The following is a 15,102-nucleotide window of genomic DNA, read 5'->3' as shown; positions in this document are numbered from 1 at the left end:
TGAAGAGTCATTTTCCCATGCTTCCCAGAGCCTGACTACATCCTTTAGTAGAATCATATCCGCAGCATGAAATACAGCCTGTTCTTAAGTAAACCTCACTCAGAAGCAGTGAAATATAGAAAGACTTGTCTCTGAGAATGTTTGACTTGGAAAACTGACTTTCTCTGGGGTTTTTTCCTCCTCCGAGTCGCCGTCAGGAACAGAGTTAAACGTTGCGTTCTGTGCAAGTGTGTGTGAATGTGTGTGTTTGTCCACAGTTCACTATAAATATCTGCACGGACCTCCTAAAAGAATTGTACGGGTCAGCTTTCGGGCAGGCTGATGTGAACATGTTCGAATGGAGTTGTTGGAAGGTTTGGAAGGTGAGCAGGGGGTACCAGCATAAGGGACTGAGCAGGTGGGTTGTGATGGGAAAGCCATGCTGAGCAGCTTTGTGATCTGCTACTGGAATGTTTTCATCGTCACACCAGGAGGGATAGTCTGCTGCAAGAGCCAAACTGAACCCTGGGAAAAACAGACATATAAACATGTTGGAGTAAATGCATGAGCTTACACTGCACACTGCGTTGTAAACTAGTTTGTTGTATGCTTGGTGTGACATCTCAGTATCCAGAAGTGACAAGTTGTTATTCTTCTCTCTCAGGATCATCGATCAACTTGATGGCGTACGTCTTCTTTGGTCTTTGCTGAAGAACCCCAGTCCAGAAGTTCAGGCCAGTGCTGCCTGGGCCATCTGCCCCTGCATTGAAAATGCAAAGGTACATTTAATTATTCCCAGTTTCAAAACAGGTTAATTTTCCTCTGTTCATACCCGCAGTGTTTCACTAAACATACTGTAGGAGAGAAACCTCATATTATTGGCTGTCGCCGTTGTTGATACGCTAGTAGCATAGTGTAGTTTGGTGATGCCAAGTGTGAAAATTAAACGGTAGAACACACTTAGTATCGTGCTATACCAGTGGAGGCAATGGGAGAATTAGTACCTGTATGGCCGAAAAAGGTCAGAAACCAGAAGACAGAAAGACTAATAATGACAAAAAACAAGCATAAACGTCTCTACTACATACACAAGGTGGAAAGAATTGATGACCGAAAAAATCCTGAGTAGCGATGCCCAATTTTTTGTTGGATAGTTAAAGGTACAATATGTAATAATTTTGTCCGCTAGAGGTCGCTAGAAGCCTATTCAAAACAAATGCGTAGCTTGATGACGCCAAGAGCGGAATCTTGGGACATGTGGTCTCCACCTCAATGGACGGCGCAAAAGAATTGGAATTGGAGTCAAGAAGAAACCATGTTCATGGATGCGATTATTAAAGTTACTGTAGTATGAAGCAGAGCAGGACAGAGTGTTGTGGGAGCTGAACGAGGCCGCTGGAGCGATTGGGCAACACATGCCTCAAGAGCAGCGGAACTTTTATTATGCCACAGTTGCCAGTGCTGCTTCTGCTATTCCGGTCATGAGTATGAGGTAACGCAGCTCTGTTTATCATATTAGATACATTAGAGAGTGTTGAAAATGTAATAACGTTACTCTGTGCGTTCGCCCGGCGGCTGCTGTGAGACACTTGTTGCACACTGCAGTAAACTAGATTGATTTTAGAATATATGGCTTGTGTTGATAAATGCCATGCAATTAATTTTAAAATGTATTGTATGATGGAGAAAATTATGTATTACTGTAAATAAAAAATAAAGCTGCATCTGATTATGCTATGTTAGCTATTTGACAAAATAGTGTTTTTCTCTGAGGCATGGTAAAGCATGGTACTTGAAAAAGAAAATTGATTTAAACAATAAGACTAAACGTGTTGAGCTATTTTAAAGCCTCTTTGGTGTTTCCATGGTTTCTATAAAATAAAAATAAAACCAGAAACTAGAGGGTAACGCGGGTATGACGCAATTGACAGCTGACTCCTCACACGTCCCGGAGCCTTTGTTAAAATTGCAGTTTTCTCACGATTTACAAATAGTTGGAAACATTTGGGATATTTTAAGTACTCAAGTAAACAAAATATATAACACTGGCCTAGTGGTTTTTGGATATTTTACTGCAAAAAATATTACATATTGCACCTTTAAGAGAATTCATTAGTGTATGGACCACTCTCTAAAACTCACTAGAAGCAATGTAATTTGCATAAAACTTAGAGACAACATCGATAGACAAGATTTAATTCCATTGTGGTATCGATACTTCAGGAACACGAAGAACAAGAGATGCTAACAAAGCATCTATATATAGATTAAATCTCATAGCTGGCACAGAACAAGTCTGCTTTCCTGAGCCTCTTGTGTAACGCATTAACACAAATGCATCATTGTTCCTGTAGATTATCAGCACAGTTACAAATAAAAGAACATTATGTAATGTATGTTTATTTTTTGTCTAAACCGTTTTCTGCTTCTCTGCAAGAATTTCATATTTTTGTATTCCTCTATGTAGCCCCCTGGCTGTGATGTGCGGCTAAAAACAATGCAGGTTCACTTCATGTATTGCAATGGTTCAGTAGCCCTTGTCGTGCACATTTAGAGAGAGAAGGGTTTAGGGGTTTAGAGAGAGTGAGGGTTAGTGGCAAGGACTATGTGAAATTATGTACCCATCCATGCTGGGAACCTGATCAGCCTCACAGCAGCAGTTATTTAGATAAAGCCCCATGTGGATTGAGTTAGCAGCTCCAGGACCAGATTTATGAGAATCATGCTTGAGGAACCACATCTGGGGGCTTCAAAATCCCTACCAGCACTCACAGCTGGTACTTACTATGAATCCTCTAGTGATTATGAGCTACTGTATGATTGTGCTTTGTTTCTTTACTAACAGAGGATGTTCGGCATGTAGCATGTAGTGCTGTCTGCTTTAATGAGGACTGTGCTTAATTATCCCAAAGAATCAAAGTGTGGTTATATTAGCAATTTTGGCGAAATTTTGCAGCAAAAAAGGTTCATTGTTTATTGTCAGTAGTGTAGTGCACAGCTCAAGCATCACTTTCAAACCAAGCACATTTATGTTGGTCAACACAGTAAATCCATGTGACCAACTTGAGCCCATTGCGAAATCTGTGTCGGGAAACCTTTCACTCTCATACCAAATTACAGTTCCTGTGGATTCCTACTGAAATGGCTGCATTTTGTCATTGAAAAATTGTCAAACGCTGCTTTGAATAATGAATACAAACTACTGCCACATGCTGGTATAGACAGTTATTTCCACGCAAACAGGTGCAGAATGTACGTGAGAATTGGCCGTTGACTGTAGTATTTACGGTATGTTCAAGCACAACAAGACAACAAGATGTGAGGCAACACCAGATCTTTTTTGTTGCTTTAGATAAAAACATCTTTAAAATGGATACATTTTAAAATGTTATACCTCTCATTCACTTCCCTTAATGCTATAATAATTGTTGAGAGCAGTTCCCTCAATTTTATCTCTCATATTCACACTCTCAGCATCTTGTTCTTCCCTTTTTATCCCTCAGGCCTTTTCCTCTCCCTCTTTCAGCTTGGCTTACATTGGTTTTTGTAGACTGTTTGTGTTTCATCCGTTCTCTCTCTTTCTCCCTCACTCTTCCTCCCTCTCTGCATGTCTTACTTCGTGCTGTGTTTGCTGATGTGGAACTTAGTTGGGGATGTTTTTGTGGGCCCTGGGTTGAAAGGGTTCCTCAGTGACCCTCCGCAGCTGGTGGCTCTGCTATACTTCCTCTTCTGCTCCCGCTTTTCTCTCTCCCTCTCTATTTCCCAGTGTTCATCAGTATTCCTGTACTGCCATTTCCTGTGTGAGACACGCTGCAGATTCCTCCCCTCTCCTCCCTGATCTTTGCCCAGACACACTAAACACAAAGCTCATCCTTTGGCATGACTTTAGAGGCTCCTCTCTGATGCTGCTGTCTTCACTGCACTCTGCACACTTGACCTGCGCTGGGTCTCAGCTTCTCTTTCTGAGTCTGCAGGGTGGAAGACTGCTTTTTACTGTTCTGTGTACAAGGGTTTATTAGGGTTAAGCTGTGTTATGAAATACAGGGTTATAGAGGAACAGATTTTATTGTTCTCAGGAGAACCCCAGAGGGTTGCACTTACAAGAGGTTCGGGGACTTTAGACTTTGTTCTCTGGGTTAGGAGGATCCAATTCACATGGAGGTGAACTCAAGACATGGTTGTATCTTGTTGTACATGACTAGAACTGAAGCAGCAACCTGTGGTACTCCATAATCATTCCACTATACAAGAAAGGCTTCCTTACCGAATCTTTGGCTTTATCTGATTCCAAAACCGTAATGATATGCTTCTGTACGTTAATAAAGATATCACTGTACTATTTTATAATTGTTCTAAACAGCCTGGTGCCATGCTGGCATGCTACATACCCTCTGGTACCACTGAAATGACTGGACTAGAACTAAAAGAGTAGCTAAAGTTGCCATTTCTGTGCGATATGTGCGGGCATGTGTATTTTTAATTTCCACTCTTCTACTGTGGTTGGCCCTGTGCTGCCTGGCATGAGCTTCCATGTGACCAGAGACCTTTGCATGCACTCTATCAGGGTGCCATGAAGCTTAAAACCAGCTCTGCTTTACTCACACACACTCACCTTTCTAGGGTGAGTATATTCTGTAGGTAGTGTGGACTGATTAAGTTTGACATGTACAGTGGCCAGTTGCATAAACTTTGCCACTATGTTAAGGCTGTGTCTTAAGAACTAATTTGACCAACTAGCAATTAGTCAAGATGTAATCAGTCTTACTTTTCTAATTCCAAATTAGTCTGATCTACCTTTTCATGTAACTGACTTTAAAAAGTTAGGACCAGTCTTGAAAAAAATGTTATGTCTAACTTTTAAGACTAGTCTTAGCGGTTTATTCAACCTGCCCCAGGTTTCCTGTGTGACAGAATAAGTACAGACTTGCTGAATCTCACAGTCTGTGCCACATCCCAAAGCATGCTGGAGTGTCTCCTAGTATCATACGAGAAATGTAGCTATTCTCAATAGTTCAGTGAATGATTTCACATGATAAAGCACAAAATAGCCTTCTCAGTCAGCAATTTTTTTGTGTATAAATACAATTCTTTACAATTTCTTGTTTTTTCTTCTGTGTTTCAGGATGCTGGGGAAATGGTGCGTTCCTTTGTGGGTGGTTTGGAGCTCATTGTCAACTTGCTAAAATCACAGAATAAAGATGTGTTGGCCAGCGTGTGTGCAGCCATTGCCAAAATTGCCAAAGATGTGGAGAACCTGGCTGTTATTACAGACCATGGTGTGGTTCCCATGTTGGCCAATCTCACCAACACTGTGAGTGCTGCTCTAGCCATGTTTCACATCACAAATTCACATCTCTGGAATTGTCCTATAAGACCCTTGAAGTTCATACCGTCATTTCACAATAGGTGTCTTAAAGGCATTTTGATTATTCTAATAAAGCCACTTTTGGAGAACTTGTATAGACACCTTGGGATATTAATGTACTTTTTCTGTTACTGAAAATAAATAGTAATAAGTTGTGAAAATGAGAAACTCTATTTATTTAGGTTTTCTCTTTGTCTCTCTCTTTGTGTGGATGTGCAGGGGGACGATAAGTTACGGCGGTACCTAGCAGAGGCCATCGCCTGCTGCTGTATGTGGGGAAGTAATTGTGTGTCGTTTGGGGAGGCTGGAGCCGTAGCTCCACTGGTACGCTACCTTCGCTCAAATGACCCTTCAGTGCACCAAGCGACAGCCCGGGCTCTGTTTGAGCTGTCTAAAGACCCTAACAACTGCATCACCATGCATGAAAACGGAGTGGTCAAGGTACTAATCATACTTCATGTTAATAATATAACCTGTAACCAAAACCAATAACCTGCTTATACATCTCCTTTTATGCATTGCTAGCTGCTAAATCCTCTTGGATGAGAGCTCTCTCCGTAGCACAAGCAGAGTTGGCACACTGCAGCTTATGACATGTAAAAACATCACTGCTTTGAAAGGATGTATTTCAAAATGTTTTCAAGCAATGAGGGTAAGAGAACAAGGCATGTTTTCTTATTTTTCGAAGTGGGGCGATGGGTTTTTGGGGGGGTAGGGTTGGCGGAAATGAGAACGTTTTCTAACCGTCATGGGAATTCAGTAGAGCAAACAGCAGTGTGTATACTGAGCTTCGCTCCGCCACCCCCCAGTTATCCCCTGTGCCCTAGCATGCCAGGGCTGCTGAGCATTGAAAGGCTGTTGCGCGGGGAACGGTTGCTCAGCAAGCTGCTGGGAAGAAGGAGCAGAATGTGACTGTGGCATGACTTTGGCCAGTGCAGACTGGTCTGGAGTGACAGAACACTGCTGGGATACTTTTTGAGTGGCAGTTTCTGGAATCCACTCAATATGGCACTCAAATCAAAAGACACACTATGTTAGACAACAGTGCCTTACATGGTCTTTAAAACTTTCGGTAATAATTGCTCAATTTACAAGTAACTAAACAGATTTATGCGTTAGGTGTGATGTAGGTTTTATTGTAGTGCTTACAGGGTTATTTAAGGAAAAATGCTCTCCGCTAATGCCAAAAATCAAGCATTTCAAGATGTGGCTGTTAGAGTGACAGGTCTAGACTGCAACAGCTATGCTTCAGTAACACTTTACAATTGTTGCATTAACTAACATTAACTAACAATGAGCAATACATTTGTTACACTATTAATCTTTATTATTAGTTAAAGTGCCTCTATTATGCTTTTTCAGATATTACCTTTCATTGCAGTGTGTAATATAGCTGTTTGTGAATGCAAAAGGTCCGAATAGTTTAGAAGATCAAAGTGAACAACAAATTTAAACAAAGTTTATTGCTGCGTCCCAATTCGCCTACTTATACTACGTCCTAAAAGTATGTACTGTTTTTGTAAAGAAAAAGTACAAACTTTTGAGTGTGTAGCAGAAGAGTATGCAAGCTTTGGGACATACTGCCTCGTCATATTTGCGTCTTTAACGGACGTTCTGTCGCTTAGTTACGCAACCTGTAACTGTTTAAACTACCCTGTCAATCATCTTATCACAATTAAAATCCTCCACATTCAATTTAATTTCCTACTGTTTCGGAGAGAAATGTAGTTGCACGTTTATCTGCCAGTCCGGTCTTTCATGCAGAGAACTCTTCTCATCTTTGCATAACGATGCATTTAAAAGATAATGACCAAATGCATCGTTATAAAAGTTCACAATGCTGTTGCAGATGAAATATAATGTGGATAACATTTAATAAATATCTTTTCGTCAGGTTATACTGATTATTAATCATTCAAGCACCTTTATCTTAACCGCCCTGCTTAACCTTCGGTCTCGCACATCCATCAGGTTTGTAGTTTTTTTTAACACTTTTTATTCATATTTGTAGTTCTAATCGAATCCTCGTCCACAGCGCAATGTGTTATGGGTAATATTAGCTGTTAGAAGTGTACACGGATCTGCACTTTGAATTCTAACCGGAAAAAGTAGACCATCCGGGTATCTTTGGAATACTCATTTCAACATACTACGATTTGGGACATACTAATTCTTTTTCCGAATACTATTTAGGACGGATAGTATGCGAATTGGGAATTTTCTCCCAAAAGAGACCGATTCTGAACTGCCGAAACGAGTCGTCAGTAATACCAGTCTTACTTCCGTAACATTGATACAAAACAATGTAACACATTTGCATAATGCCAGCCTATGGTCTTCATTGACCATTTATTGAGTGCACCTCAATAAATTAGAAATATACACATAGGATTGTTGATGGACATATGCTTGTTAATGCTGTAGAGGAATTACAGTTGCAACATTTCATAATGTCAACAAAAACTTACCACTGAGAAATGTCCTGCTCAAGTTGTCGTTGCGATGGAGGTTCAGGTTGAATAACTGGTTCTTCCATTGTTTCATGCAACTTGAGCTCAAATTGATATGGTAAAATCAACGCCAACTTTACTGTCTTTACAGTGAATCGCTGTGGATTTAGGAAGCCTCTGGAGCTGAAATTCAGTTATGGTAATGGGCATTTTGTTTCCGAAGTAAGTGGTTGACTAATCGCATCTGACCAATCAGAGCAGAGCAGCTCTTGGAAAGGCAGGGCTTAGAGATACTGAATCTTCGTTTTCGAAAAGTCGTTTTCAGACTTTATTTGAGAAATGAGGTGATTTGTTACACTTAAAGTATACTTAAAAGTATACTTTTATATACTAAAAAGTGGGCCAATTTAGTCCCAGGTAGTATTGAAATAGTACAATTACAAGTATACTACTAGTACATTGATATTAGTATACCTACTACATAAAGTATACTTATATAATGTGTAAATATATAAAGTGTACCTTTAGGGGTACAATAGCTTGTCACTGGTGCAGTAGCCTTAAAGGAACATCTTTTACAGATTACTACTCAAATAAACAACTATGCATCATTTAGGGGTAGATAAGGATGTCCCTCCAATGACAATTTGCTGTACCTCTAGAAGGGTATCCAGTCCTGCTCCTGGAGGGCCACTGTTCTGCAGAGTTTAGCTCCAATCCCAATTAAACACATCTGAACCAGCTACTCAAGGTCTTACTTGGCATACTAGAAACTTCCAGGCAGGTGTGTTGAAGCAAGTTGGAGCTAAACTCTGCAAGACAGTGGCCCTCCAGGGCCGAGTTTGGACACTCCTGCTCTCTAGAGGTACTATTTTTGCACATTTTTTTTTTCTGACAGTACAAGACTAAGAGGTCTTTTATAGCCTAAACCAATAACCTACATTTACTCAGACTGGGCTAAACCTAGACCCAAGATACTCTCTATCTGATGAATGTGCTTGCAGTTAACACTAGTGAACTATGTATTCTTCAATTAAAGATGTATGACATTTTATTTTTGCCATGACCACTGTAATTCAGTTTAGGAGAAAGAAAAAAAAAAAACATGTTTTGCCAATATTCAAATTTAACCACATTTTGCTTTCCCAATGAGATTTTCACATGAGAAAACAGTTTGAGAGCTCATACATACAGTTAAAAAGCCTCCCCCACACCCCCAATAACAACTGGATATAAATTATGAGAGTGGTTGTCGTGTTGCAGCCAAATATTTTTTCCCATGTTCCTTTAATGGTGTTCTGTAGTCTGATGTGCTGGTGCAGTGAATGTGGTTCAGCTCAGCCCATAATTGGAGGCTGGACTGAACTTTGGGTGTTCCAAAAGAGTAATGTCCAATTTGCAAAAGTCGTTAAGGCGAATGTTTTTTTGCCCGGTTCAAGCAATGACAAAAACTGGACAGCACAGTGTTTGTGTCTGTGTGAATGCATGTGTCTGCATGTATTGCACCAACCAGCTGTTATTTGTGCCCTCATTACCTTTTTAACTTGTTCTGACTGATGTATTTTATACTTCCACCTGAGCACAACCGTACATTTAAAATATGATATATAGGCTAATGTGACAGAAGATGTGTTAAAACAATATTTCCTGCCATTGAAAATGGGTTTCGAGAGAGAGTTTATCGGGGAACGGTGTCTGCACTGCAGTCTAATTTATGAAGGGGTGTAAAACTCAAGACTGTCTCTTGCTATTATTGCAATCGTATTTCAGAGTCAGAAGCTCTTGTACACCCAACAGCTTAGAGCTGTAATGATTTCCTTCGCTCTTTCTCGCTTTGCATGCTGTGCCCTCTTAGACTTATGTTCTGTCTGTAACTTTGCTGCTTGACGTTCTTAATGGTGTAGAACCCAGTCCCCTAAGCTTTAGCAAAGGAAATTAAGCATTGAGAAGAAAATATTTCACGCTGGAAAATACATTAGAGATGGTCTCAGCACCCTCCAGCTTCTCCAAATTCTGCCTTTACACTTTTTACACAAATTATTTAAACTCAAAAAAACTACTTTTAACATTCCATTTGAATATTTCATAAAATATGAAAGAACATTTTAAATTGGTTCTGAAACAAAAGCCTTTTGTGATTTTACAAGTCTGTTACACCTCGAAAAACAGACGTATGAAAGTTCAGCCCACTTGGGAACTAATATGGCTAGGACACATACACACATTCTCTTTGAACACTGTTCAACATGTTGTGTCTATGAGCGTCCTGTAGCATGTGTCAATTAATCATGCTCCGTTTGATTTGACACGTACGCTCAGTATCTCACAGCTTTCATTCGGATGTGCCTCGTTGTGGCTGATGCTCAGAAAACTCTTTTCATCCGGTCTCTCTTTCCCTCCAGCACACCGCCACAGCTTTGCAGATTGTTTGTTGAAACCATAAATCCCCGCAGACAGCTTTAGCTAGATTTTTCTATTAAAGAACCCCTTTCATGGGCAAAAATACCTTTGCGAGACAAATTACAAAATTCGAACTGTAATTATCAGCCATTTTCATCAGAGAGGATTCCAAGTGGAGTGAGTTGCCAGATCCTGGTATGTTTTGTGCGGCTTAGACTGTAATTTTTGTGGACTGCGAACCTGCGCTTGCCATGTGTGGAAGTCCTCTGATTTTGCTACTGTCCTGAGCCTGTATGTTTTCCCTCCTGTCTTGTTTATGTTTTTGAAAAAAAAAAAAAAAAAGATGTGTGTGCAAATGAGCATAAATGTGCAAAATAAAAAGATCATGATTCAACCTCGACCTGTAGAAATATTCCATACGTTTCCTTTTAGTCATGGTCTGTGTGTAGCAGGTTAAAGCTGCTGTGAATATGGCAAGCAGATGACGTCCTTATACACACTCAGGCTATTCAGTCTCCCTTCGCTCTCTCTCTCTCTCGCTGGGTGCTCTGATCTGGCTACTGTAGCATGTGTCTGAAGTTTGCAGTGTTTTATGTCTTGAAACAGCATGACTCGATCCTCTGTTTCGTCTGAGGTGAGGAATGCAGGATATCTCAGGTGTGAGAGTAGAAAAAGGTTTAAGAGATGTGTTCAGATGACATGAACAGCCTTAAAAGACTTTAGGGCTTTTCACACTTGAAATAGTTAACCCTGGGTCATTTTAAACCCTGGGTATTCATAAGCTACCATTTCACACATACATTTCTAAACCCTGGAGTTATTGTTCTTATTTGCATATTTGCAGTGTCTATCAAGTTATACTGGATGGACTTTTCGGACTATAAAGGTAAAAATGAAATGGTCTTTTCTTAACTCCAATAGTTGCATTTTCTGTCACCATTTGACATTTTTCCCCTACTGTAGAGCATGTGGTGTTTATGTGACTGTACAAGCCACGTGAATATGAGGCACACAAGTGAGTGTCTGTTGCTAAGCATCTAGCCGTAACATTCTAATACTGCATTGTTTCACACTCTACAAGTTTGGCATTGCAATTGTGGGGTTAACACCTGCTCTGTAGCAGGGTTTCATAACCCTGGGTAAAAAGCAGCGCTAACTCCATTTCTAAATTACATGTGTGAAACATTCCATTAACCAGAGATAAAAGCAGGGATTAGAACAATAATAACTCGAGGTTAAGAGCAAAAAATGCCTTTTCTTGTTTCATTTTCTTGTGTGAAAAGCCATTTTCTTGTTTCTTAGCAAGTCATAAGAATAAAAAAGAAGGGGGCAGCCTGGAAAATGTTGCAAAAGGTAAGACAACCCAAAAGAGTAAATGGAAAATAGTAAAAGAAAGGAAAAAAGAGATGCATCTTCTGTTCTGTTACTGATGCATCAGTAAATTTCCTCTTATATAAAGTAGGGCTTGGTATCAATACAGATGTCCCAATTCAGTTTGAGTCACAAGCTCTGATTTCAATTCATTTCACTATACTTCAGTTGTAATGTCCTTTTTGCTTGGAAGAAATGGTATCTCTACTAATGTGTAAATAATACAATTTCAGGCCAGTGTTGTTATTGTTAACTAAAACTAAAAACTAAAACTAATAATTGAAATTTCAGTAATTTAAATTGAATTAGCTTAAAATAAAATATAAATATTAGATGAAAAACAGAGAAAGAAATTAAACAAAAATTAGAAATGTTGCCTTGGTCACTAACTGAAATAAATAAGTTGGTAACACTTTACACTAAGGTTCATTAGTTAACATTAACTACATTAGTTAACATGAGCTAATAACTGCACTTCTACAGCATTTATTAATCTTTGTTAATGTTAATTTCAACATTTACATGATCAAAATCAAGAGTTGTATTTGTTAACATTAGTTAATACACTGTGAACTAACATGAACAAACAATGAACTACTGTATTTTTGTGTTTGTGTGTTTATTGGAGATCACAAGAACAGTTCCTCAGGCCATTTAGGACACAAGCCATTTAAAACTGTGTCCTATAGTCCTTCAATGGTGTTAATGGAGAAGGAAAGTGCAATATGTAGTAAAGAGTGAGGGTAGAGGACGAGAACAAGGAGAGGCGGGTGGACGGGGGGCTTTTCTCCTCAGGAAACGGCAGCTTACCGCTGCTGCACTTAACACCGCAACACCTACATGCGTGACATAGTATGTGTGTGCAAGCATGCGTACATGTGTGAGAACTTATGTACATGTGCTTGAGCTGAAAGAGAAGCCTGGGAAAACATGTTTTCGCTCTACCTTCCTGGAGGTCAGGATCCTCCCGCCCTTGCGGCGTATAAGACAGAAGAAAGTCTTAGAGGCTTTCATTCATTTTTCAAACATGAGGCAAGTTATCATGTTACTGAGGTTTGGGAGTATTTAACAAGTGGACTATTATAGTCTGTTCAGAAACCAGCTGGGAGAGCAGAGAGGGGCAGGGGTAGACAGAGAGCAGTGCTTATCTGAGGCTCCGCTCCAGGCCCTAGGAGCCCCTGTCTGGCCACGGCTGAATAACACTCTATGAGTTCTGGCAAACGGTAGCTGACCCTGTCGCGGGCATCCTCTGACTGCTCACAAAAGCAGCTTGTCTGAACGTGCTGGCATGTTGCTGCGGCCTCGCGCTTGCATCCGTTCGCCTCTTCGAGGTGTTTTAGGATCTATTTTAAAAACAGCAAATCCAGCTGAACACGATAACTGATACATTCATAATGCTGAAATTATGTGAAGAACTTGGAAGCGGTTTTAACAAATAAAGACTCTACAGGAGGAGAGATGCTATCAAAGCTGTTGTTTTCCCAGTTTTACGTGTATGTCAGTTCAGCAATCTGGTGGAGCTCACACATAGAATATTAGTCTTTCCATCTGTTTATTCTTCACTATTGAACTTTTAGCAGGGAATTCTGGGAATGTCTTGCTTGTCTGTGCCTTGGCTCAGTGTTGTCTATATAAACTTGGTGCGTGTGTGTGTGTATAACATGTAAAGAGTTTGAACTTTACCCTAACACAATTTATACTGATTCTGATAGCCTAATCCAAAAGCACTAATACTGTTTTAGACTGAATTCTAAGAATGTACTGTACTTTATATTGGTGTCTTGTTGGTTATTGGTCAGTATTAGAGTTTTTTGTTGCACTTTATTTTACAGTACATGCCCTTATATGTACTTGCAGTGTACTTACATAAGAAAGTACTGGGTAATATAAGGTAATTACATAGGTTAAGGATAGGTTTAGGGGTAGGTTCAGGGTTAGTACCTAGTTCTAACCCAGTTTTTGTTATTACTACATTAAGTACATAGTATGTACATGCGAAACAGTTATGTAAAATAAAGTGCTACCGTGTTTTTTTGTTTTTGTTTTCAGTCTATATTGGATATTTAATATTTAATGTTCATATCCCCTTACATCCCCTTAGGGCTCATTCACACAGAACGCGTTTTTTGCTTTGAAAAATGCAAGACGCGGGCAGCGGACTGGAAAAAAAAGCGCAAGGTCTCGAGATGCATTTTTTAAAAGTTGAGCGCCGCATTTTTAGAACGCCGTATCATGCGTGAAACCCTGCAAAAGACGCAGGACGTGAACACAATGGTCATACATGTCCGTGTTTACATAGAAAAACAACGGAAGTATAGCGCATTGGATTGAAAAAACACGTTCTGGGTGAATGGCCCCTTACACTGTCATTTAATGCTCACTTAAAGTTAACTAATAATTTAACAACACTGTTAAATGTTAACTCTTTAGCAAATTTCAAGATGAATATCCATTTTTATAATAATATAATAATAATAATTTGTTAGATTTTATATAGTGCTTTTCTGGGTACTAAAAGCACTTTACATACGGAAGGGGCAATCTGCTCAACCAACACCAATGTGCAGCATCCACCATTATACTGTACATTATAATGATGTGATTCCTAAATTCACTTAAAATGCATTTAAAGGTGGACTCAGTATTACTTCAAATACACTGTTTGGAAGTTAGTCGGGCTGATACCAACAACAAATGTCTAACCAGTCAGCATTAGGGGGCATATGACGGTCGAGGAGAGAGAATGAGCAAGAAGAAGATTTGAAAATAAGGAAAAAGGAAAAAAAAAACTGCAGAATGAGAGATGGGACACAATACAAAACAGCTCAAAAGAATATCACTGGAATGAAGGGTAACGACTGGGCAAGATCTTTAGGACCCGCGTTAATATTAGAAAAGCTTTCCAGCACTGGAGAGAGCTAATTGGGAAGGCCTGAAAACAGACGCAGAGGCTTCTTTGATTCCTTATCATGTAAATAACACTGAGTTTTGATTGTATGAAGCTGCTGTGCTGTTGGCGATTAACAACAAACTCTTGTTTGTATTTACTATGTACTGTACATTCATTTTTTTGTGCTTGTCGTTTGTTCATCATCAGCGCTTTATTTTTCGTGAAGCATTTTGTTGCATGTCAGCTTTGATAAACAGACACCCACTCGCATTGCAAGTGTAACAGTGGCCAGATAGTGAGAGTTTTGCACTTAAACTACTGCACACTGCCGACCGATAGAGAATGCGGAGTTTAGCGCCATTGGTAGTGCACTCGCCTCGAATGCCAGCAGCAATCGGGTCTGGGTTCGAGATAGACTTGGAGCGGGGTGGTTAGGATTGGAGTGTGAGTTTTGGAGGCGGAGTAATGAAGAGAGGGGTGGGTTTGTTTGGGCTGATTTCAGAGATCAACAGTCTTCAACAACGAATTTGAGAGATCGCATACAGCACCTTTAAATTGTATAATTTAGGTTTTTTTGTTTTATTTTTATTCTAGTTTACTATCAAATTTTAATATTGGCCTTTTATTGGTTATTGGCCATAACATGA

The 15,102-nt window shown here is 39.7% G+C and overlaps 1 protein-coding gene across 1 annotated transcript in view; it reads left to right on the top strand.

Annotated features, from left to right (window-relative positions):
* odad2 (outer dynein arm docking complex subunit 2) overlaps positions 1-15,102 on the top strand; it is an 80,090-nt gene that overhangs the window by 63,484 nt on the left and 1,504 nt on the right. The window contains 3 exon segments of the mRNA XM_048171093.1: positions 644-758; positions 5,102-5,290; positions 5,564-5,785. Of these exon segments, the coding sequence (XP_048027050.1) occupies positions 644-758; positions 5,102-5,290; positions 5,564-5,785 (526 nt within the window).

This window comes from Megalobrama amblycephala, linkage group LG20, assembly GCF_018812025.1.
Source record: "Megalobrama amblycephala isolate DHTTF-2021 linkage group LG20, ASM1881202v1, whole genome shotgun sequence".
Classification (NCBI taxonomy): domain Eukaryota; kingdom Metazoa; phylum Chordata; class Actinopteri; order Cypriniformes; family Xenocyprididae; genus Megalobrama; species Megalobrama amblycephala.
This window is presented reverse-complemented; position numbering and strand designations above follow the sequence as displayed.